The sequence below is a fragment of the Cyrtonyx montezumae genome, unplaced genomic scaffold (genome assembly GCF_038088225.1).
Source record: "Cyrtonyx montezumae isolate F1298 unplaced genomic scaffold, pur_monq_1.0 scaffold_5, whole genome shotgun sequence".
NCBI lineage: Eukaryota > Metazoa > Chordata > Aves > Galliformes > Odontophoridae > Cyrtonyx > Cyrtonyx montezumae.
This window is the reverse complement of record NW_027072056.1, coordinates 7,793,687-7,819,939: the sequence shown is the minus strand read 5'-3', so window position 1 is coordinate 7,819,939 and position 26,253 is coordinate 7,793,687. Positions and strand designations below refer to the sequence as shown.

At 38.1% G+C, this 26,253-nt stretch overlaps 1 protein-coding gene across 2 annotated transcripts in view; it reads left to right on the top strand.

Moving 5' to 3' along the window:
- Nucleotides 1-26,253, top strand: part of CUL3 (cullin 3) — a 46,483-nt gene that overhangs the window by 1,264 nt on the left and 18,966 nt on the right. For both annotated transcript variants that reach the window (XM_065748341.1, XM_065748342.1), the window contains exons 2-5: nucleotides 13,946-14,143; nucleotides 20,619-20,732; nucleotides 24,805-24,965; nucleotides 25,986-26,100. In XM_065748341.1, coding sequence (XP_065604413.1) covers nucleotides 13,946-14,143; nucleotides 20,619-20,732; nucleotides 24,805-24,965; nucleotides 25,986-26,100 — 588 coding nt within the window. The remainder of the gene's footprint in view (nucleotides 1-13,945; nucleotides 14,144-20,618; nucleotides 20,733-24,804; nucleotides 24,966-25,985; nucleotides 26,101-26,253) is intronic.

The window sequence follows — 26,253 nt, the reverse complement described above, 5'->3', positions numbered from 1 at the left end:
TTTTTGATGTTACGCCTGATCCTGGTAGGTAGTAGTATAGAACTAATGAGTCCTGCCTTTATAGAGAATCTGGGCATACCTGTTTATCTTATTTACTGCCAAGGAGTATATCAGTATATTTGCTTCCTGAAAAACCTTGCTGATATAGCTAGAGGATTCTCTGTGTTTTCAGGAGCTTCTTTAGCCACAGTAATGTGACTGACTGCTTTTCTCACCCCTCTGCTTCTAGTTGTCAGCAGTTGCATTGAGTGGTAAAAGTCAAACCAAAAATAGTGAGCCTGAAACTTAGGACCTGTAGCTGAGGAGAGATTTTTGATCTCCAAATTACATATATTTCTTTCAACAGTCTTTTATTTATTTTTTTTTAAGATTGTCAGTTTTATTGTGATGTTTTGACTTGCAGGAACAAAGACTTACTGCAATGTGACCAGCGCTTTACTGACAAAAAGTAGAAAAGGCTTTACAGAAATTAACCATTATATGAATAAGGTGTATGTTTTATAACCAAATACACACACAAAAAAATGCAATCTTTAAACATGATAAGCAGATTCATTTATTACAACTGAATATGTATCTATGTATTATCCAACAGCAAACTCGACAAATGAGATCAACTTTCCAAGTGATTTTTTTTCAGTGTTATAAATGAGCATGAGAAATTAGGTTGGTAGCTGAAGAATGCTCGCACAGAGCTGTGCTCTTACAGAAATGCAAGCACTGTCATCATGTTTTTTTCCTTCTAAAACCATTTTTGCTCAAGTTGTTTTTCTTTTCAGTTTAAAAAATGTCCAGATTAAAATTCTAAACAAAACCCAGAAAAACTCCCCGAATTACTGTCTCCCTAAAATAACTCAGTAAGTACATATGGGCTTCAGTGCGTGCAGATCTTAAACGCTTGGTGATTTCTATTGGCAGCAATGTTCCAGGTGTTTTATTCATCTGATTTGCTCCTCCGGGACATTTTGTTGATGATCTTGTTGATCAAGCTTTTATAGGGAAGAAGCACATACTTGGTTAAGAAATTTGGAGGGCTTTGCCTTTCATAGTTGCAGGAGGCAATAGTGAAGAGTCCACGTTAAAATCTTAGCGCAGATTTTGCAGAGCCCTGAGTGTTTGTGTAGCTTTAGTCCTGTGAATGGTGCCAGCGACTGCAGTGGGATTACTCATGTCAGTGAGGTTACATCTGTGTGCGGGATAGAGTCTATATTTAGAATGTGTACTATTCGTGCTTCAGTTTTGGATCTTCACTCTTTTATCTCACGTTTGGTGCTTCTGCTCTTCACTTCTGAATTAGGAGTGCCTTCAGAGGTGACCTCGTAGGCTTCTTCAGTTTTTGTTTTGCATGGGTAGGTCTCCTTGTTCTGCTGTAGTTGGCTTTTCGCGTGGAGGTTACTGCTGACTATTGTGTGAAAGTAGAATTAGCCAGATTGAATGGGTAAGGTTCCTGGAATGTAGCAATATTATGGTAACTCAGTCCACATGGGCTCTATCCCATTTTATATTTTGGCATTTTATTTTTTATCTTCTTCTCTGTCATTGTTATATCTTGCAATAGCTGAAGAAGGGATCAAATAATATTTTGCAAAATAATACTACTCAAGTTTTTTCCCCGCTTTATTAGCATTTAAGTGGAATTTGACAACCACCTTTCAAAACTACAAATGTTTTACCGGGAGATCTTAATGCCCTAGTATTTTTTCTAGATTCTTTATTGTTATTTTTTGTAATTGTCAGGAGAGTATCTATTGTGGCTCTTTTACTATTTGCTAACTCTTGTCATGTGCCATATATTCTTTTTCTTACCTCACTATTTTCTTACCTTGAGCACATGACATTCTGTTTTGCTAAGTGAGGTGTAAAACACTTAAAAAAAATAATTAAGGCAAATAATTTCCTGCACGCTTAACCTTTTTTTTTTTTCCTGTTCACAGGAGGGATAAAAAATGTTTTCTTTGCTTAATTTGAAAACTTATTTAAAAGAAATGTCTCCTCATGTTGAGTTCGAATTAATGACGGTGATAATCTTTGTGTCAGAAATTTCAGGAGCTTGTGAAAGTTGTGTGTGCGTCCAATGGAGCAAGCTGATGAGGTGGAGGTTGTGTGGTTAAGTAATCTCATGTAGTGCAGCAGAAGGCTTTCATTGTGCTGCTTTCAGTAACCACTTATGGTACTTTTAACTCTTCTGTAAGATGGAGCTGTTCTGTATTTGTCAGGCTATCCAATACCGCTCTGTGTAGGGTTAGCATTAAAGCAGGAGTTGGAACTTAGTGTGAGAAGGTTCTTCACTGGTTGTTGGTTCTCTTTGGTTAAGCAACCTTCACACTTTCTTGTTTCCAATTCATAAATACTGGGGAAAAAATAGGAATACACTGCAGCTGGATGGTAGAAGAATGTTATTTGTGAAATGTCAGGTAATTGTCACTCATGTAAGTGGAATGTAGCTTGTAATTTTTTTATTATTTGAAGAAGAGCAGTAGTATTTTTGCTAAATATGTAGTACATTTCTTATGCAGAAATACAGGTTTGATACTCCCACAAAACATAGGTTCATTGCACTGGTTTTGAGAAATGCTGGGGGTTGTTTTTCACACCCTCCCCCAGTTGAAAGTACTCTCAAGTCTCGAGCTGCCTCCCACTGCTCAGCTCTCAGTGAACCCGTTATTGCTGGCTAAAGGAATACTTTAAAAGCTCTCAAACAATCTTACAGCAAATCTAATTTTAACATGATTTAGTTGACCTCTGAAAGGTGGTGCCAAAGAATGACAGTTCTGCACTTCAAGCTCTTGGAGAGATGTCTACAGCTGCAATCTGGCATGTATAATAAATTAGGTTTCCTGCAAGTGTGCTTGAGCTGCTTGGCGTGACTGTTTAGTTAGGGAAGACAGCAGCATTAGATGTGCTGTGATGGGAAAGTTTTACGAAGTAAAAAATGCCTATTTCTTACAGGAAGAAGCAGTGTAAGAATTCGAGACGTTTGGTAATTAATGTTCAAAATTGATGGAAGTAACATGAAATTATGTTGAAGATTTATTTACTTATTTATTTTGCAAGAGCTCATCCCTCTTAAAGCAATATGTTAAGGTCACTCTGAAGTTAGCGGATAAATGTTCCTGAAAACCAGCATGGCCTATTGTAGGCTATTGGGTTTGATTCCTATAGTTCTGCATCTTTGGGTTTGTTTTTGTTGGTTTTGTTTCAGCCCTAGTGCTTTTAGCCAGGTTTGTTTCCTGCAGAGCTGTCTTCCCTCTCTAGAGCAAGACTGCAAAATAGTATTTTGCCAGTTCTCAGAACTGTCTATTCTGGTGAATCAGTATTGTATGGTTATATTATGAATTCTGGAAAGCATTTGGAGAAATCCTACGCACACGTTGGAGACAGAATGAGTCTTTCAAGTGCGTATATATGATTTTATTTGAAGTACTTGTGCTGCAGAAAATTGTCGTTTTGTGCAGTCTCATGGAAGAAGGCCACTTTCAGTCCAGTTTGTCAGTTGATGTCGATCCGAAGTTTTCAGAACTTTCTTTGTGGAAGAGGTGGCTTCTGCTCTTACATGAGAAAGTACTATAGCTCCGACCTCCACTGATACTTCTCCCTTCCTTTCAAATCTAGCAGTTGCTGTTTTCAGCCTCAGATAGGCAGAAGGCTTTTTTTCCTCCCTCAGGGAATGCCGGCTGCTTCTGTGGTTTGTTTTGGATCTTGGGGTATTTGTGATCAAGTTGATATGAAGTTTGTTAAGTTTATGCTGCAGCTTGTAGTGTGTAGATCTGCCAAATCAAGAAGTTGGTGTAACTTTGTATCTTGCTTGAACATTCAAGAACAGCTAGACCCTGGAAAACACACTGAACTGAAATTAAATATTGCAAGCTTTGCTGCTTTGGCTTCTTCAGAGCATAGCTGCTGTATTCCAGAGTGTTAGATGAACGGGGAGATAACAGAGGACAAGATGAGGACAGAATTGGAAGATAGTTGACTGCAGGCTTCTTTGACTAATTAGAATAACTCGTTTCCACTGAGTGCTGCAGTGAGTTCAGTGCAGACCAACTACTTGACTTTGTGTTTTTCCGTGGTTGGCTTCATGAATCCTAATAGTTCTATGTTCTCAAACACTTTTACAAGAACATCTCAGCTACTTACCCACATAGTGTATACAGCACTAATAACAACATTTTTGTACATTTATAACCTAGAAATAAAGATGACCAAAAAATTAAAATGCTGTTTGTCTTAATCAAAAGAAACAAGTGTTGTTTTGGTGTAAAATACAATCTCTGAAATATGGAAGCACTAGTTTTTTGTTGGGCAGTTAATCTTAGGAAGGCTTTCCCGTTTCCACACATACATATACATGCACACGTGCATTTTAAATTAAATGCTGTGAGCAGACTGAATGTTCCCACATGAATTGTAGCATTTTGAGAAGCTGCTAACACTAATGCCAAGGTAGCCTTTGAATAGTTATTGGTTTTTCTTTCTGTTTGTTTCTAGCACACTGTATGTATTCTCTTTCAGGTGTGGTCTAACCTAATCTCATTAGAATGCCTCAGTTCTGTAGGCTTTCAGGGTTCAGTTGCAAGTTGTCTAGTTCTTCCCTTGTTGGTTTATTAACTTTCCTTTTAGATCTCAAGTTCTCAGCAATCATCATTCCACGTGGTCTGAGGTTTGAGTACGTGCCCCTGTGTGCCATTGCAAAGGGTAGTGCTCTTTGTGGCTCTTGCCTGCATTGGTAATTTGTTTCATTTTTCGTGCAAAACTATAAAGTAACACCAGTGCCGTTCTGTTAAGGTTTCATAGTGGCTGATTCAGTCACAGCTTTTCAGGTGGCTCAGTAGTTTTCTCCCTCCCATTGTTACATTGTACAGTAGTACACTATTAAACAGGAGTTACCATTTCTTCCCCTGCTTGACAGTGATAGATGAAAGGGCTTTGTGAGAGTTGCAGAAAAACTGATCAATACTTTCTGCTATTGTGGATTCAAATTTATAATAATATATAACAGATTTTTTTTTTTCATGGAAAACCATTATAGTTACAATTTTCCAAAATGCTTCTTCTGTTTGCACAAATGTGTGTGACATAACGTAGCACTATTTCTCAGAATGTCAACTATGTATCCTCTAAATTTTCTTCACCACCACTGATCTACCCTGTCTGATAATCTGTCTGTATGTGGTAAAAGCATTTTGGGATACACTGCGACAGAATTTTGTAGGATATGAGTGCATTTACAAAAAGCCCAGTAATTCTGTTGCTCTCTGAAGCGGGCTCTTGACTTTGCAAATACTGAACATTATCTTTGGTTGCTAGAAGCTGAATGTGTGGAAAACCAGCTCTTGAGAAGGAGGGAGCTTATGATTCTTCTTCCAAATCAGTTTTTGGGGAGACAAGGAATAGGGAAGCTTTAGAATAGAACGCTACAGCATGCCCAAACACATTTTTTTGTTACTGACTTTTATTTTTCTGAAGTTCAGTTAAAGCCAACATAAACTTATAAGTTGTTGATGGTTCTTTTGCAAAGTTGCAGGATTTGGAGTATCAGCAGAAGTAATACTGTTAGGTGATTAAATAAAAGAGCTATATGGGCTTTTTTTAAACATACACACTTTAGGGAAGGAAAGCAATTCTTTGTTTAATCCCTGATTACAGCAAGGAGGGGAAGATCACACTAAATATTTACGTTTGGATGGTACTTGCTGAGGAGCTGACTGCAATCTTGAATTTGTTATGCATAAAACTAATGTTTGAAGGGTTAAGGCTGTGCTGTTGTGTGTTAAATTTTAAGATCTCATCGTATGCGAAATGTATACAGACAACATGTTGTAGTTGTTTGCAGTTATGGTTGAGGTGTATTTGTCAGAGTAAAGGCCAATTTTTCTAATACTAATATGATTAAACAAAAGCAAATTATACATCTTAATGATAGAAAGTTGGGCTATAGATTATCAACGCATCCATTTCTTGTGCATGAAGTATGTGTGTGCTGTGTGCGTTTCTTCCCTGTGTTTTGTTATTGAAGAGTCTATTGAAATGCTCTTTCTTATTTTCACACTACTTCTGCTTGTAAGGTGTTGGTAGTATCTGACTGGATTTACTTTTTCATATCATACATTTTGATATAATTTCCATTTGTAGTTCTGGGTTTTTCTGTAGCATTTCTTTCGGTGTTAGTTTTGCTGATTTCAGCAGTGATGCACGCATTAAATGGTGCCACCCCCCAAAATGCAACTTCAAAACAGAGCCAGCAGGGAAAGGGTTGTTGTCAGTGTGCAGTGGTGTTACTGGTGAGCTGTAAATGTATTTCATGGCTTCTGTCTTTAAATTGTGCTGATTTTTGAACAATTGTAAAATAAGAGGTGGAGCAGGGGCTGCCTGTAGATGTGGTGCTCCACAGGTGCCTGGGATGCACAGAGCAGCATCCTGCTTTCTCTGGCAGCTTTCAGCTCGGGCTGAGGCACACCAGATCTCTCCTAGGCTTAAAGGCAGCGTAGAATGAATATGATACCAGTCACTAATGTAAAAGACTTGGGGGAAAAAATCCCAGTGAATGTTATTTATTTCTACTTGATAGTGTTGAGCTATTGGTCTTAGAGGAGTTTGATCATGTACGGGACCCAGGGGTGGAAGTGCAGAGCTGGGAGTGGCAGCAGCCAGGCAACAGTTGGGGCAGTTGGAGGCCATCTCTTCCAAGTCGGGGCACTTGGAAAGGAGAGAGAAGGAGTCAGACATCCCACTGATGTTTATGCGTCACGAGGTTGTAGATGATTTTCCTTTCTGTTCTTAAGTCTCTACTATGTCAGAAGTGATTCAAGCGGAGGAGTGAGCCACCTTCCCTCTGCTGCAGCTAAGAGCCTGCTTGCTTAGCAAGTAAGTGGCTTTGTGGAGCTGGCACTTGGACTTACTGTGTGGTTGTTTGCCTCTGTTCACGTAGTCCTCAGGCTTTGAAAAGCATGTCCTTGGCTGCTGTTAAGAACTTTATTGCAGAGTGAAATGCTAAGTGGCTTCTGGCCTATGTTTTCAAATGGTGAATCCAGCAGTTCATAAAACTTAGTGCCAGTGTTTCACCATCTGTCACTTCACCACTGAGAAGAGCCTATTAGATAGGTCCAGACACAGTGCTGAGCTGGGGCAGTGCAGCAGTCCCTGTGTCCCAGGCGCATTCCAGCATCTGGCATGCTGCTGGCAGGTGGGCAAGTGGCTTGCTGCCTGGCACTCGGCTCTGCATTCCTCTTATTTTCTAAAGAGTTTCAGATATTTTAACATCAACTGTGCTTTAGGATTTTTTGCCATTACACAGACTTCTCAGAATTTTCTTCTGTAATTTGGGAAAACTTGTCTTGCAGTCACTACTTCCGAAGTGTTTAAAGGGCACTTCTCTTTACTCCTCAAAATACTGGTACTTGTTTTTTCTCTTTTACCAGGAGTTAAATGGACAGTTTTGGTGTCAAAAATTAGCATTCCATCTTATTCAGAATTGATTTTTTTTATTGTATTTATTTTTTGAATTAAGCAGTCCTAACTCTATCTTCTCCCCCCACCAAGGGTGCTATTTGCACCTCAAGTTATCAATGCAAAGTCACAGTCAGAACTACAAAGATTACTGAAATAAGCCAAGAAATTTCGCGTCTGGAAATTCTTCTGTTACCTTGCAGAACTAAACATGGAAGATAGACTTTCTGAAGTGCAAACTAAGATCTTGACTTCAGCTCTTAACAGTTTTCAGATTAGCAAGAGCGGTTTCAGAAGTATAGTTGTTTTTCTCACTGTTGTTAGGTTGGAGTGTTCGTAGGAAGAAAGTAGTGTTTCATGATAGGTGGTTTGTAATCCTCCGCTTTCAGGCACGATAGTAATGAGCACTGTGGAAATGTCATTGAATGTTTCTGAAAGAGCCGTGGTTAATAGTTCAGGCAGTGGGACCCTTCTGGCTGTGTAAGCATTTCCATTCTGTAGCAGTGACAGCTGTCTTTTGAACTACAACTTCTATTTATTTATTTATTTTTGACTCTTAACAATTCAGATTTTCTAGAAGCTTGAACAATAACAGTTGGTATTTTTTATATACAATTTCTAAGCAAGTTTTCTATCTTGGTGACAGGTGGGCAAAAGTTTGCACCTGAATTAAATAACATTTTGCTATCATCTTTGGTTAAAGTGTTTAATTCTAGGATAAAGTCTCTAGTGTAATTAGCAGAGACTTTGAAATGTGGAAGAGAAGTTAATTTTCATTGCTTTCTTTTTTTTTCATCTCTCTCTCCCCATTATGGTGTATCCAGACTCCCTAGAGGATTTCCTTCTATCCTAGACTAAAGTAGATGTGTATTTCAAGGAGTTTGGGTCATGTGGAAAATAAATAGTAAGACAGATGATGTAGAGCTAGGCTCTGTGTAAGTGGTCTTGGACACAGTATTTGCTAACTTTGACCATCTTACGTTGTTATTTAACCTACTGGATGCATTTTTATTTATGCATTTATTATTTATTTTTTATTTATTTATTATTTATCATTTATGTATTTTACAGTATCTTAAAAGCTGGTGTGTGTCATTCCATGTGTACCAGTAAGTGAATGATGTGAGTCTGGTAGCATCTTCCATTTTTCCGTCACTCATTCAAACGAGTATTGTTCTGCCTTTTTTTGTATTAATGAGCGACTATTTGAAGGTGCGTTTTTGAGTTGAGTATCATAAATTGCAAATTAAAATCCTAAATTGTTTTCAAGACAGTATAATGTAGTTTGTGAATTTCCCTGGTGGGCTGGCAAGGGAGGAAAAGACTAAGTCAGTCTTATCCATGGACTTAGACTTGAAGTGCAAGGGTTTGCATCTCTGATGGAAGAATGGGAAGGATTAGCAAATGTGAGCTACTAGAAATGAGTGAACACACATGAAACTTGCTCTGAAGGAAGTGGATGCTGTTGTAATATGCTCCTGCTGTTTACATCTATCAAAAGGTGATGTTTTAATCTCAAGCAGTGTTTAGAGAGCTGACAAAATAGTCTTTTACACTCGTGGACAGAGGTGTATCCCTTTTGTCTCATCTGTGCATTCTGCTTGCTTCTGAGCAGAGTCTGGTAGAGCTGGAAGGGCGGATGGATGTTGTGGTTTCTGCATTTCTTTAAAGTTGCTGAGGAGCTATGGTCTCGTGAGTTATTTGGGCCAATTTTGTTGGCAGATCGGAGTGACTTACCTGCAACTTTTTAAATAAATGGCTAAAGTGGAGTAGTAGCCCAGAAGCCCTGCAGTAGGTCAGGATGTGCCATACTTTTTACCTTTCACTCCCATCTCGTATGTTCCATTCATGCTTTCATGTAAGTAGCAGTCCACCTGTTCAGATGGCACTATTCAGGAATTTTGTGCCTGATGATATTTGTCCAGGATTAGTTGTTTTTGTTTAAGAGTGTGGATTATGGAGTTGCTGAGTTCTTGGTATTATTTTTTCTAGCAATCAAGTGTAACCACTGTACCTCTGCCAAGGATGCCAATTTCTTGGCAGCAATGAAGATTTTGAAATCCAATGGAGTCTGAATATTGTTGTCCTTTTGTCACAAATGACAGTGCTTTTTGTCTATTCCATAGCTGAAGAATATGTAATTTCCTATCTTAAAATGCCATATTCAGAGAGATTCTGGTGGCAAACACTAAAACAATGTAATAGCAAATTCTTGTATTTAAAATTAGTGATACTGGAAAGGCTTATAAAAAGTCAGGTAGTGAGGAGGTTCTGAGGCAAGAATGTGCCACTCCTGCCCCGTTCTGTGTAACCTCAGCCAAACTGCCTCCAGAACCAAGGACCCACGCTAAGGATGCTGAACTGTTACAGAAAGCACTACTCAGTGCTGTCATGATGACCTCCCTGTCTTGAAGAGATTCTAGTCCAAGAGGTGAGAGGCACTGTGAAACTGTGTGTCAGGTTGTGACTGTGTTTGGTTTTGATGGCAGCAGTCAGCTCCTGCCCATTTTGGCCGCTGGCAGCTAGGAAGTGGCTGAGCGGGAACGGGCTGCAGCTACTAGGTGCAGATGTTTACCTACAGAGCTGCCGAACGAGCTTGGATTGCCTGTATCCACTTACTTCCTGCAAGCTAGGTGGTGTAAGCACTTGCATTCTGTAACTTCAGCTGGTTCTTGCTCTAGTGCTTTGGTCTAGATCTAAGGGATATGGTAAAGGATGAAGCAGGTGTTGGCTACGTTTTTGAAACTTTTAAGAAACTGTTTTGCGATAATCCAGTTGTGAATGTTTCCATTCCCCTTGGCAGTGCCTAGAATCATATACAGCAGACTGCAGCAGAAGGACCGAGTGGTGGTATTTGCAACATTTTGAAAGTAAAACTTTGATGTGGTCTTTTAGCAGTCTTTAAACTTGAGAGAGCTAACAGTGGCCTGTTTGGCCTGAGATGGTTCTGAGAACTTTAAGGAATTGGTGATTGCTGATTTAGTCTTGGAGGTTTTGATAGGATACACAAGCACTGTTAAAGAAAAGGAATATGTGTGTCTGTGTCTGCGTTGTGGCAGTGTGGTGGAATAAAGGACCTTCTGAGTTCTCTGCAGACTTTTTGTTGGTTTTTTTTTCTGTGATGTGATTTTTGTTTCCATGTGCACTAATATTGTAGTCTTAATTCCTTCAAGATGTACTTCTGCTGTGCTTTCAGATGTTTGTGTTCAAGTTACATCTTTGAATCATTAGGGCAGCAGTTCCTGGAAGTTTTCCAGTTAACGGCACCTTACGAACAGCCATCTCTCCTGCCAACAAGAGACTTGATCTCTTGCCCATTCCTCAGGAAGGGTGATGTTCAGATAAACTGGAATATGTTAGCGCATGTCTTTTCTCTGGACATTGGCTTCTAACTATCTTTGTGAAACTGAGTGTAAAAGCTACTGATGTGATTGGAACAGGCTGCCCATAGTGGTGCTGGATGCCCTGTCCATGGAGACATTCCAGGCCAGGCTGCACCAGGCTCTGAGCACCTGATGGAGCTGGGGATATCCCTGTTCACTGCAAGGCAGTTGGACTAGATGGCCTTTTAAAGTCTCTTCCGACTCTGAGGATTCAGTGATTCTATCATTTTGCTTCCGAACACATTTTTTGGAGTCGTTTGTTTTTTTGGTGTTTTCTTTTCTTTTTTTTTTTTTTTTCCAAATCACAAGCAGAAACAGTAACTTAGCTTTTCCTTTAATCTACTGGGATAGAAGGTGCAAACATGACAACTGTATTGAAGCTGTGCAGTTCATTTTTTAAATGTTCAACCATTAGAAGGAATCTGGGAATGAACATGAAAGAACATCTGGTTTCTGATTCTGTGTTCAGATTTGTGGAAGAGGATTGCTCGAAGGCTTTGTTACTACTTGGGATCTAGGGAGTTGCATCAGACAGGACAGTTAGGATCATAATTCTCTAATAGATTTTTTAAAGATGCTTTAGCGTAAGATTCTGAAAGATGAAAACTATATTCTATTGGCATCGTGAACTGAACTAATTTTATTTATTGTTTGGGTTGTATTTTTATTTAAAAAAAATTGCATGCGAAATCTGACTTAAGGAATGCAACATAGATTAATGTCAAGTTAATAATACAAGGGTAGATTTTCTCCCTGCAGTTCTTATGTTACTTTGAAGACAGTACAGTAAGATCAATTCTTATCCAAGTTAAACAACTTTTCATTGTGGAGAGGAAATCATTTTTGTACAAACTTGACATGATGGCCTGCAACTTTAGCAAGTTTCCCCCAAATCTCACAGATGTTAATCTGTAACAGGTTGAGTGTAGAATAGGCTGAGAAGCAGAGCCCTTTTTGACTTATCTGAGATGGTAACAAATGATGCTATTGTTTGAAGTATTTCTTTATATCCTTGAAATCACCTTTTCAGGATAATTCCTGTGCTTCCAAAGAAGTTTGGTGTGTCAGCTGTTAAGTGAGAGCAAGCTCTATGTTCACATTTATATCCAGTGAGTTTGGGGCAAACAAATATTGCTATCGTTCCTTCACTTCTGGTAACATTTTAATTAAAAGTAGACCCCCCACTTTTATTTGTTTTTTTTCTTGAACACATCAGAACTGTTAGATGTTATGCTTACCTGCAGTGTACAGATATCTCTACTGGCAGACCAAGGAGCAGCAGTGTTTGTGCTTCTCCTCGCAGTAGTGGCTGGTGATTTGCTGTTTTAGAAGGAAATATGATTGGTATAAATCTGGCAGACACTTAATTTGCAGTTGGGATTTAAAAAGAAAAGTTGTCACATTGGCTGAGAGGTTTTTTGATTTGTAAGGAGAGAAAATGGCATAGGTAAGTGTTGGTTTGAAAGTCTGCTTTGTTTAAAAACAGGGCATCAAATTTGTGAAAGAAAAGCTGAAAAGCTTTTACTTGGACCGCTGTCTGCAACTGCAAGTAGTTGCCCTCATTATCAGTACTCATAAAATAGTGTTCAAGAAGGCTTTAGCAAATTACTTCCCTAAAGAGGCACCAATTATAGTAAATGCAAATGAAAAAGAAAATAACTGACCTTTCAATATTATAGATAACAGAATAAGCACAGGATGTATGTGTAGTAGAATAGAATCGTTTCTGTTGTACTTTAGGTTTTGCTTTTGGGAGATAGGGAGCTAAGAATTTCTGAATGTGTGATTTGTTATTGTTTTTAGATGTTGACACATCTCTGAGGTTTGGGCATGGACAGATCAGTATGTTAGAGAATCTGCTATCAGAAGAGTGAAAAAGTATTAAATGATAGGATTATTTTTTATCATGGAACTGTTTTTAACTGCAACTCCCAGAGAGTAGGAGGAGGGGAGATGGAGTTGGTTTTGACTTGTTTGCTTTATCATTCTTTGTTTACAAGCATAGGCATCTTCAGTTTTCTGGGTACTTTCTCTCCTCACTGTTTATTTTTTGGGTGGATAGGGAAAGAGAAGGGAGGTACAACAGGGGGCTGGTCTTGTTTTTCCTTCGTAGTGGATGATGAAGCTTCACAGCTGAAACTTTGTGCCATGTCACTGTCAGGTACTTCACTCCTGCACGTACTATTGTTATCCTGCCTGTGCTATTTCAGGTGCTGCTTTATCATATTTTGAAGCACCTTCTGGTGAATGACTTGGGTTGATAAAACATGGTTGTAGACTGATTCACACTAATGACTAGATATGACAGAAGACAAAAACTGGCTTGATGTTAAATTGAGTCTTTTTTATAACTGTTTTTCACTTTTTTGTGTGTGTGTTCATACTGTTTTTACTTGGTGTATTTACCAAAGTACATAGCATCTGAATAACAGATCACACTGCTTCATATTCTGCTTAGAGCTATGTGCATATCTTTATAGCAAGTAATTTAGCCTTACTCAGACAATAGAAATATGTTCAGTACAGATGTTAATTCTGGAAACACGTGGGATTTTTCAACATCTGTTAAGTATTTGAACTGTAGACACATATTTATTTGACCATGAGTGCATTGCTGTAAATAAGGAACACCTAGTTGGCTCAAATAGATGGATAAATGAGACTGCTAGCTCTGTGGGGGACATTTTTATCTTTTATTGTACCAGAGGATTTGGAGTCCAGTTAAGCAGTGTTGCTGTCACCCCATCAGTCATACTGCAAGCATGTTAATGTGGGAGGAAAATTCACTTTCATTATTATGCTGTGGAGGAAGAGTGGGGAAGAGACTTGTCCACTACTACTTGCTTTTCCCCCAGTGCAGACTCTGAAGGATAAGTTCTGTGAATTTGCAAGTCCGAAGGAGAGGATATTAAGCAACTTTAAAAATGATAGGTTTCAAGAAATAGTTATGAAAAATAGCATTTTGATCCATACTATTTTGTTGAACTTAGAGAACCTTTGCAATATTGGAATCAAAATGTGGCAGAAGCACTTACTGCATCTAGAGTTATAGTTTCTGAAGATAACTTTTTATAAGGTTCTTTCTTGATTCTAAACATCTTGGTTTGTCATTGCAGATGACTATGGACGAGAAATATGTAAACAGCATTTGGGATCTCCTAAAAAATGCCATCCAAGAGATCCAGCGTAAGAACAATAGTGGTCTCAGTTTTGAGGAGCTGTATAGGAATGCATATACAATGGTGTTGCATAAACATGGAGAAAAACTCTACACTGGACTGAGAGAAGTGGTCACTGAGCATCTCATAAACAAGGTATGTCACTTTCATGAATTGCAATTGAAGTATTTATGTGGAAGAATTCTGTTCAGTTATTTAAATTATGAGAGTCTAATATTATTTTATAGCCCTTTGTTGAAATTGTATCCATGTAATCAAAAAACAGTAGTTCTGAGCTAACTTTGTGCTTAAATGACTTCATATGCCAGATATGGTTTGCTCTAAGTTTCAGAGGGAGGACAAACTGTAGGAAGTGTTTGGAGCGTGAAGCACGGAACAGCTCTATCAGAAGTGTTACTGCTGAGATATGGGATTCTTATTTGGGAAGGAAAAAGTTTGTGTTCTTCTGATGGCATTTCATGACTTTCTCAGATTCATTTGTCCATAGCAAGTTAATGAGAGCTGTGCTAGGATTACACGATGTAAAGAGGCAGTAAGCAATGTGTTGGAACACCAGGTCAGCAGCAATGAAAGTCTTGGGTAGTCTGCATTCTCTCATTTCAGCTTTTTCAAAACCACGTAATTCTGACAAAATCATAAGCAAAAAAGTTTTGTTTCTGAAGATGTAGCATCGGAGGAAAAAGCCCTTTACATCTTGTGTTAAACTAGGGAACAATCTCTCTAGTTGTTATGGGTAATTTTAGGGTTGATTAATAAGAATGTTATTGAATAAGCAAAGTTGAAGGTTAGTTTTCAGAAGTCCAGATAATATTTACAGGTTATAGGGTCCTAAGCCTAGGGAATATCCCTTATTTTTTGCAGTAACATTCATACCTACCTGTCTTTGAAAGGAAAGACACTTTGATCCCATGGGCTGCGCGTGGATTCTGATGGAGTGTCAGAGTTTTTTGTCCTCTTATTTACAACAGTCATCCACCATCACGTATCTTGGGTCGTTGCTTCTGGCTGGAATACAGAGGGTGGATGGGAGATTTGTCTACATAACGCATCATGTTTGGAATACTTTTTCTGCACACTGACTGGAGTTACTGCTATGGCTACGCTGAGACGTGTTATTGCTGTGCCATAGGTGAATGTAGCTTATTTTCTGAAATCCTAAATTTCAAAGGCATGGTTCAGATAAATATAGCCTGAAACCTACTTTGGATATGTTGGGTGTTTTGCTTCTGGTTTTGTTTTTTTTTACTGTTTGTGGGAGGAAACATTCTGTATGAAGTGGGTAAATAACTTAGAAGTATTCTGTAATTGTAGCACATCTGTGAGTGTCAAACACTTCTGGTTTTATAATATCTACATTCATAATCTGCACTGTTCCTATACAGTGTGGCAAATGGCTGAGGCTTTTTATGCTCTGTTCTTGTATACACCAGTGTTTACAATCTGTATTTAATAACAATTAGGAGACCAAACTTTTTTCGCTTTGAGATTATCCTCTTTTAGCTTAAGAAGAGCTTTTTGTCTTTGTTCCCAGTTATTTTTTTCATTTGAATTGTCCATATGCAAGAATCATTATTCTTAAGGATTGACTGTGGCAAATTGACTAATGAGCAGAAGATCCTGCATTGATGTAATCACTGCACTGCCTGGGAGGCCTATGCAGGTATTAGTGTAGGAAAAAAATGCCTTTCTGATGCTTAATGCTGGCTTTTTCTGATGTTTTTAAGAAGTCCAGTGCTATAGCATTCTGATCTCTTGTTATGCACACAGACACCATTTGATCTATCATGGATAACAGGAGAAATAGCTGTTATTAAAGTAGACAAAATACTGAGTTTTAGTATTTAAATGCCGTAAGATTAAATTGGCTGAATTGTTCGGGTGTCTGATGATTCCTTCCTATAGATTTCCAACTAATAAAAGTTCATAAAAACTGTTTTCTGCAAATTTTCATTTTAATCAAAGTAATGATTACATTTTAGAGAAGAACAGGTTCTGAGGAGCAGAGCTTACATTCTGAATTTCTAGAATCCTTCTGACAGCATTGCTGCTTGCTGTGTGCATTTACTGGTAATCTTTCTGCAAGAAGTAATGTGTGTAGTTGGAGTCCTGCTAGTTAGCTAAGAGTAGATGCAGAGGCTGGACAGAGGCAGTGTACTCAGGTGTTTTTAAACATGATTGTCAATCTTGCAAAGCAATGTTTGTTTTTTGTTGTGGCATGGTTAAGAGTTTTGTTTATCCTTCATACCTATTTAATTGCTATGTGGAATTTGTACTCTGAACAATATTCTTAGTATAAAGAAACCTTTGTAGTAATATTTAACTTCTAAGCAGGAAAAAGTATGCCATGAATTGCCTGTACAACGTATTTAGTTGTAGTTAAAGTGATATGTGGAAACACAGTACAGCCATACAAGATGAAAGCACCTAAGTTACCATGGAGTATGCTTGGTTTTAAACTTGCAGACCCCAGCAGCTTGTGATTGTGGTCATCAGGCTGTGACTGTTAGTTTTGATGTTAGTTTTTAAGGTATTGTTTTAAAAATTCCCTTCATTTTTATGAATGTTTCAGTCTGTTAAAATTCAGAGTGTCCAGACATGCAACTTTTCAGACTATGTGTGAGATGGAAGAATTGATTGATTGGCCAGGCTCAATATAGTGTTTGTAGGTGATACATGGCCAGAATATGCTGCTCATCGAAGATTCTGTCTCAGGGACTGTCCTATACCTGAGTGGACTGGAACATGCTGGTTCAGGGAGATACTAGAGCACTAGTGAAGAGATTATTGGCATATAGGAGACCTTATCAAATTCTTCAGTTGCTGTTTTGTCACTGGCATGCCAGGATTCTTTATAACACAGTAGACTTTGCTGGTACAACTGGTGGAGTTTATCACCAACTCCAGTTTCAGTAGTAGTAACAAAAGGCATGTATGTATATGTATATGTATAGGCAAGAATGCCTATGGTAAGGAGACATAGCTGGTCCTTTTGGGGTTGTTATTAGGTGCAGAAAGATGGGATGGAATGCTGGTGCTGAAGGTTTGTGTAAATGCTCCGTGTCTGCTCTGGGGCATAAAAGGATGTCTGCGTTCTCAGTCAAGCTTTAAAATCTGCTGTCATGTTGCAGACAGAAGGCTTGTATCTCTTAGGTTGGAGCTGAAGAGGTGCTCTCTATAGCATCTGTGAATTAGATGGGGAACTTTGTTATTATTGGTTGTGTTGGAGACCAAATTGCGAGCATTAGGATGTACTTTGGCTAACAAGGTATGAAGTATCACTTGCCATTATCTTTCCTCCTTTATAGTTTTAAATTTATTTTTGCTAACATAATTTTCCAGACTGAAATTTTGTTAAGGTTTTGGAAGAGCAGCAGCTGTCTCTAAGAGGCTTCCTTTTCTCTAGGAGAGCATGAATATCCAATTGTTGACTAGAAGTCATTAATTCCACCAAAGCAGTTTTACTCTGTGCTTTTACTTGGCTGTAGTGTTTTGTACATTATAGTACTTCTCCAGTACTATGGTTGATTCGTGGCCTGTACAAGGAATGTTTTTAACACATTATTACTAGGCATGTGATGGTCTTCTGTATACTTGGATAAAACTGATCAGTGCCTACTGTGATTTTTCTCTGCTTCTGAATTAATTGTGCTTTTAGTTTTTCTTTTTAAGTTTTGCTAGTGTGACTCACCTACAAAAGGTCACGTTTCCAGATTCTCTTCATATTTATTAGGGAACTGAGACCAACAATGACAAGTTTCTTTCTCTTGTTCTTGGAAATTGAGCTCACACACTACACATGTGGCTGGGGAAGTTCTCAATGTGTGTTTATGTTTTATCTAAAAGCTTCATGCACTGGATGAGAACAGCACACACCTCTGGGAGACCAAAGGCTAGGCAATAGTTGCTGTCAGGAGTGAGGCAGTCAGCAGCAGCAGTGGCTGTGTGTTGTACCAGAATGCTGTGTTTCCCAAAAGCTGCATGGAGAGCCTGGCTTAGGTCTGTGGTGTAGGGGCTGGAAGATTTCAGATCCCAACAACCTGCAGGTGTACCTAATTCAGCTGCTGTTAACAAGGCTGAATGTTACTGGGATAAGCTTCTGCAGCTTCTCCAGAAGAGGCTGTATTGTGGATATGTGATACTGTGGATTTGGTTGAAGTTGTTGGATATATAGTAGCATGCCAGACTGCCTTAATTTTCATACACTGCTTTTGCCTATTATAATGACAGGTGGTTACGGTTGAAGTTGTTGCAGCTTGTGGTTGCTTGTTACTTACGTTTTGCTTTCTGTTTGAATTCTCAATAAATTACACTAGCACCCAAGTATAAGTGCAAATGTATAAATGTAAAAATGCACATTTTTTGAAGGATGGAGTATTATAGAATAGATTTATTGTGGATTGTTGGGTAGAGAGTGAACGAAAGGCAATTGTCCATGAACACTCAAGTTAGGGACGTAATATCCCATGCCCATATGATGTGAACAAACTATCTTTGCGATCAGCAAGAGTTCTGGGGACATGAGCAGTGTGATGCTGGTCCATTCTTGTTAGAAGAACAGGAAAAATAGGGGCAGGAATTGAAAGAGGGTTCAGCAAAAGACTAATTGACTTGGCTATTATAAAAACATGTAAGAAGTTACAGTTTGCTCAACTGTATTTGCACTTAGGCCTTCAGAGGAAAGAAGAGCAAAGCTGAAGTCTTCTGGCTGAAGTGCATTTGGGATGCTGGCTGTCATGTTTCCTGATCGTGGCAAAAAAAAAAAAAAAAGATAAAATTCTCCTTAGATTCCATGTGTTGATTTTCCTTTTAGCTGTTAGGGAAGGTGAAATGTGTGTTGGTGGTCAAATCAGGAACCAGAGTGTTCTTGGATCTCAACTGAAGAGGTGTCTTTGCCTCTGAGCATGCTTCTTGTGTAAGGCATAGGGCACTCAATGTGACATAAAGCACAACTGTGGAGTTTTTGTTTTGTGCTGCAGTGCAATGTGGAAGATGATGTACTTTGGTACTGCATTAAGTTGCTGGTGCTGACAGTGACAGTAGCACAGGGGCTATGTGGGCTGCAGCTCTGCCATGGCCTGGCTTGACATGTGCCTACAGACTGGAGAGTGCAGACAGCACAGGGATGCCAGGAGACTTTCCTCAACTATTGAGAAAAAGAGATGAAGTGTATTTGCAGTATTGTCCCTCCAGTGTGGTCTAATTTTCTAGAAAACTAGTTGTATTTTGAAGTGGGAGAAGCAAAGAAACTACTGCTATCCAGTACAGAAAAGAAGTGCTCCCAGTTTTGCTAATGTTTAGAGCGAGGTCTTACTTCACATTTAGCAGTCTTCAAATTGTCTGTTTGGAAGGTAGCAGCCTGTAAAATCTTGTAGCAGTTTTATGCAGCCTTGATTTACTGAACCGTTGACATGTTTTTCAGGTACAAATTTAAGTGTACTTTTCACTTCCTCTTCTTACCAAGATCACTATGTAGAACTACACAAAAATCAAGCTGCAAAGATAGGGTTTTGCTGGGCTATATGAAATTGAAGCTATACCCTGTGTGCATTTGTCAGCCTTGATGGTTATTCTCATCTTTTCAAACATGCTTAGAGGTCTGCATGCTACTTCTAATGTTCTTTATTGCCTGCCTAGCCTGTTGACTTTCCTCTTGTGGAAATTGTTGGAAAAGATTTCTCCAAATTTGTATTAAAATGTATGGGTTTATGTCATCATTACAAGCAGTACTGGAGTTGTTTTTATCTATCCTGCATGGAGGGTATGTGTAAATTATTTGCCAGAAGCTAACTTTAACTAAACATCTGTATTTTTGTCCCTTCATGAGCATATGGGTGGTGTTAGTATTTTTTTCCATAACAGATACTTGTTGGTTGTTTTTTTCTTTTTTTTTTTTTTTTTTGAGTCAGGTTCCTTACAAAAGAGGGAAAAAATGAGCAATAAGTTTGTTTGTTTTACATTCCTTTAGGTTTCTCTTTTACAGCAGATTAAAGGTTGTGTGCTGTAGTACGTGACTACTTCACACAGCACCACAGAACTTTAAAGGTTTCATGTAAATAAGAATGCAAAACCAGACATTCTTTCTTATAAGCAGGGAGTAGCAGTGTTAGAAATGAAGTTGGTTGGACAATCAAATCAACTAGAAACAGCATTAATAAAAAGTGACTATTTTGTTCTCTTAAGTCTTCTTGTTAGCAGCTATGGATTATTAGAAGAGTCTGGTCTTACTCAGTGAAAGTCTCCTTTCACAACTGTTACTTGCTGCAACTGTCTCAGTCACTTTTCTGCCTCAACTTATTTGTGTTTGAAACGTGTACCAGTACTCTCCAATATTCTGAAATTACTTATGATAGTAATTGAAACCCTGTAGCATGTGGAATTGAACCTTTTTTATTCTTGTTTTCAGCTTGTTTTTTTCTTACCAGTATAAAGCCTTATTTTTCTACTGAAATTATATACAGGGTCAGCAGCCAGGAAAAGTATGAACATGTCTGTAATGTTCAAAGTTCACAGAAGAATGAATATTTTTCCTCTGAAGCAAAGCTTGTTAAGATTTAAATGGTGCTAGGGAAACTGACTTTATTTTATGACAATACTTTCTTTTTTGCTTTAGGTGCGAGAAGATGTATTAAACTCCCTGAATAACAACTTCTTACAAACACTAAACCAAGCATGGAATGATCATCAAACAGCAATGGTGATGATTAGAGACATTCTGATGTATATGGTGGGTATTCTGCTTTTTCACGTTTAATTTGATGCCTGATTGTTTTTTGACAACTGTAAGCAATTGAGCTGGAGGGATGAAAGGCAAGGTATGCTTAACAGTCATCTTGTAAGGTGATTTTTTTTATCTCTTATTTTGTATATACATGAGGCCGATATTGCAGTTATTTGACAAATTAAAACCAGATTCTTCTTTCCAGTTATCTCATCATTAGGAAAATGCAACAAAAACTGTTTGAATCTTGTGGTTCTTAAGTTACTTTATTCACCTAGTGGTAGTTTCTTACTGTAGAAAGCATGGTGGTGCAGAACCTGCGCAAACTCCTGGTGTAGTTAGTTTTTTAAACTTCATTGTTTAGAGGATAATTCTCTTAGGTACAGTCAGTGCTCTTTAGTAAGTACTTCTAAAATGAAAATGGGTTGTTGAGTTTTTGAGTTCAATAGGATCTTTTTAGAAAGGCATGTATTTTGTCTGATGTGGTTTGTGCTTCATTGTGGTAGTTATATGCAGACTAGTTTACTTGCAGTTCGAAGTTTCTGGCAGAAGTTCATTTACATTTGAAACCTCGAGACACTTCGAAGTTTGTGTTGTGATTGTGTTTGAGGAAGAGAGAACTGTGTAACTGTGTCTCTTTTGTCTGTTTAAAGTTTGCTTGGAAGGCAAATGTAGCTTTCTTGGGATATTTGAGTGCCAGCAATTGAATTTCAAGAATATAGCTAGATATTATAGCAAAATATAGCTGTGCTGCTTTACAGTAGTATTTGTGAACTGGGCTCTCCCTTTTGGCTCTATTTAGACGACAGTAATCAGTGCCAGAAAGATGTAACAGTGTAAATCCATGACGCTGTCTGCAGCAAGCAGGGAGGCACCAAAGTGGTGAAGTCATGGGTTAAGCAGCTTCTTCTGTAAGTGAAGTCATGTTCTAAAACGTACTTAAGTAGTGGAGTAATGTGTGTGTTTGGATATATCTTACAGCTGCAGTGTAGGTGAGCATGCCCACAGTTCTTGTTTAGCTGCTGTGTGCAGCAGTGGCAGCAGAGACGCTGTGAATTGCTTGGTGATCTCTCTGTTACACTGTGAGTGCTCCCATAACACTGTACGAAAACTGAACTCTACTGGGTTCTGTGTTGTTACTTTGTCATTGCTCGTACTTACTCATTTAGTAAAGCAGTTCCAGGTACATAAATGCAACAGTTGTAGCCCTGGTTCTGCATAGGCATATTAATTGTATCATTATACACTGTCAGAAGCAATTGCTGTTTAAATGCTGCTGTGTATTTTGTGCATCTGTGCAGTGCACAAAGCCTGTGTCTTGTTTGTAGCCATTGCTGGCTGGTTGGCCAGGTGAGTTTTGACGTCAGGGTATAGGACTTTACTTGCTTGTGAGTCATGCCTAGGGTAGTAGGGAGAAGTGTTGTCTTTGTTTTTGGAACTTGAATTAAAGATACTTGCTGTATACTAGCATCCAGAGGCTGAATATCCACCAGACAGAGTTGGCACTAAACGTGGCTGTTGATAATGTGCAGAAAGTGACTTGTTTCAGCTGAGATCAGAGTTATTCTGCAGCGTAAGCAGTGCTGTAGCTTATGAATAATTGCTGAAATTCCACTCTTGACTCCTGAGAGTTACTCTTACCTTTTAAGCACCTGCTGCTTCTCCCCACGGAAAGGGATTGCTGTTGGGAAGTGTTGCCTTGTCAGTCAAACCTGTTCCCAGGTGGAGCTTCTTGGCTCCAAGGTTAATTTTTTTTGAAGGTGGTGGGAGCTTCCAGCAAACAGTAACAGGGATCTGGTACCAAGGGAGAGTGTATCAGCAATATCAGGAACACTAATGCTGCTGCTTGTATTTGGGTGCTATAGAGTGGTCTGGCATGCTGAAGAAGGATTGCAGTTGCACTGAGAAGAGTTTCTAGTGCAGCTATTCCTTCATTTCATAATGGCAGTGTTAAACACTGGCTGCCACAGCAGAAACCACGCAGATGGGTCACAACCATTGCTTTGATCCATTTTGATACTCTGCTGCCTGTGTTTCAGAGGCCTGAATGTTCTTTGGAATAGGTATTCTTTTATCCATGAGTTACAGAGCATATTAGACACTTAATTTTCTTTCATCTCTTTAAAAAATGTACTTTAAACTTATTTCAAAATCATGGTTACTTTTGTTCTTGATGCAGGTGTGTAAATAAAGGAGTGAAATAAATTCTGTTGTTTCTAAACAACAGGAAAAATTGAAAAATAATAACATTCTAAGGATCTAGACCACAATGTGTCACTACACTGATTTTGTGATAACAAATGTAGTAATGTTTTTGGTTTGAGGCAGAGTTTGGCTGGCTTCTTGGACCACGTATGATATATGAACTTCGTCCTACCTGTCTGAAGTGCATTAGTGGGAAATCATTCCTGAATTGTGGAAATTGGTTTTTCACTCTCCTGTACTAATCAGGAGATAATCTGTTATGTCATTTCTACAGAAATAATTTTTCTTTCTGTGTATATTTGTCTGCTAAAATACTAAAGGGTATGGAATCTGTTCTTTCTTATTTCTTCTAATTGTGGAACTTGTGTAAGCATACAATTTTGTAATTTTTTTCTACAGTCTGATGCATTATGTTGTGTTTTTCTATAGTCCAACACAGTTTTCTGTGTTTGAATGATCACATACTTGAATTCTGAGTGTAGTAAAGCACTTAAGAAGGTAACTGATGGAACCAGTGGGGAAATTCATCTTTTTACTCCAGTTCAAGCATTGCCCATCATCTCTATAGAATTTGTTTTTGATATTTTTATTCTTTAACTCTGCAAATTCTCAGAAAGCCTTTTCACAGTCAGATTTGTGAGTGAGTATGGAACTTTTTAACTTCTGTTTTGAGCATCCTGAGGCTTAAGCAGTAGTGAAGCAGTATTTTTTAGTAATAACTTGAACAATTACTTTGGAGTAGTAAATTATTTCCTATGAAAAATTAAAACAACAACAAACAACTGGGAAACATCATTGCTTTTTTCAGAAATAGTTTTTAAAAACTCACAACTTTTCTATTTGTTGTTTAATGATCTTATCTGCTATGTCATTATTATATAGATACTAAGCAAATGCACTCATTTTCTCATGGTGACTTTATTAATGGACTTGCTTTTGTAGCATATTGATGAGTTGTAGAAAGGAACAGAAGAGAGGTTGATCAACCAGAACTAAACAGAATAGGAAAAAATCTTGACTATTTCTCTAAATAGCATTTAGAAGACTCTGGGTGTCTGCTCAGTAGTGTCTCAATGAACTGCTTGGTGATGTTTATGCTTATACGACTTTTATCCTGTTCTGAGTATCAGCCTAGATTTGTATGTAGTAGAGGGCTGGAGAGGATGGTCAAGCAGCTTGACCTGTCTTACGGATTGAGTTTATGTAATAAGTTTGTAATGTTATGTAATAAGTTGAGTTTATGAGATAAAATAATGGTTATGCTTAGTATAAAATTACATAACAAAGTTTCAAGATAGTTTCCCAAGTTGCGAGGAAGCAAACTTTCTAATAGGGGTCCAACAGGAGCTCTTGTAAACAATTTGCATTACCCGTTGATAAACGTTGACTATTTATTTTTATTTTTACTTCTGTTCAGCCAATGATGCTATTTCAAGAAGTCTTGTTTAAATAATGTAGAGGAACTGTGAAATTGAGTGGCAGAGTTACGAACGATAGGGAAAAATAACAGTCTTTACAGAACAGAGAGGTTGGATGGAAGGGAATTGAGTAGATATAATCTGAATGGTTTTTTTTACTGATTTTTCTAAGTATCTGGTGGCTCCCCTTCTCTGCAAGTGAAAACGTGTCAGGAGTGTGGATTTGTCTTTGCCTGGCTTAGACACAAATGCTGTGCTTACAATTGTAAGCCATGTAGACTTTCTGTTAAATGAAGTTTTGGAAAATTTGACTGCTTCTGTGATTACTTTCTTTTAATGGTGAGAAGAAAGAAGATTCATTTGGTCATATTGATGCTGCGCAGATTTAATCAATCTCTGAATAACCTGGGTGTGATAAATTTAAAGTGTAATTGCTTTGTATACCTTCATTGCAGGACCGCGTCTATGTGCAACAAAATAATGTGGAGAATGTCTACAATCTGGGTTTGATTATTTTCCGAGATCAAGTTGTACGCTATGGCTGTATTAGAGATCACTTACGGCAAACTCTGCTGGATATGATTGCAAGAGAAAGGAAAGGAGAGGTTGTAGACAGGTAAGTTGCTCGTAAGTAACTGTCTTCTGTTGTAAATGATACTTCCAGTTCATGATCGAATCATGAACATACTCAACTAAATCATTACTTAAACAAAAGTTTCTCCATATCATGAAAAAAAGCCCACATTTTTTCTTTTTGCTAAAACTTAAAAGAATGGTAAATGGATAAGCTCACTAATACGTTTTTAATGTTAATCTTGAGACTTTTCTTAAAGTTTTTGTTAAATCTTTCCATTACCAGCTTCTGCCAGAGCATTTTATTATAAAGTAGAGGTTTGACAGTTCTCTGGCTCTTGTTATCATCCTGCTTGTCCTCTGTACTGAGAGGTTGTTGAACTTTCCTCTACCTGCTTTGTTTGATTTTTTTGAAGTTTTCTTGCTGTCTTCTGTTTCCTTTCCTAATGTTTTAACCCATCTTTAACCCATAGTTCTTGCTAGTTCAGTTATCTCTGGGCTTTAAAATCTGTTCCTCATTTTCTCTTGCCATATTTGTGGAAGTCAAGTTTGATAGCATGCACTTCAAATGCTGCAGCTGAAGTAACTTCAAGTTTGCAAGATTTTCTGTTTCTCCAGTTTGAGAACAGCTGTTGGGTGTGGAGATATGTAAACTTCATGCTACTTTGGCTGTAGTTCTGTAATTGGGATTGCCCAACATTAGTTTTTGAAGAGAAAAATACTTGCTGGCAACAGCTGTGTACTGTCCCCTGCTGCCAGAAAGTAAATTTTTTTCATAGATAAAATAAAAAAAAAAGAATTCTATCAATGTGTTTATGCTTAAATAGATGCTTAAGTTGCAGTTACGTTTTCATACTCTGCATGGAAGCTTCCATCTGCAATTGTCTTGTTTACTTCTAACCTACACGTGCAGTTTTCAGTTTTCCTTGGTTGTTTTATTGTGTGGTGAAGGATAGACTTTTTATTAGTGCATTTTAAGTTAAAATTGTCTGAGTTGTTATTCTGCTCTGTACTCCCTATGTTATGTTGATTTCTCAAGTTGTTAACATCTTGCTTTTGGCAGAGGCGCAATAAGAAACGCTTGCCAGATGTTAATGATTCTAGGTCTTGAAGGAAGGTCAGTCTATGAAGAAGACTTTGAGGCTCCATTTTTGGAGATGTCTGCAGAATTTTTTCAGGTATAGCAGTCTTGTAATTACTGTATTAGGAGTGTTTTTATAATTACTTGGAATCGTGAGACTTAGTGGTACTTTAACGACTATTTATTTGACGAGTATGTCAATCTGTGTTAAATGAAATAAATGTGACTTCTTTGAGGAAAAAGTAATGCT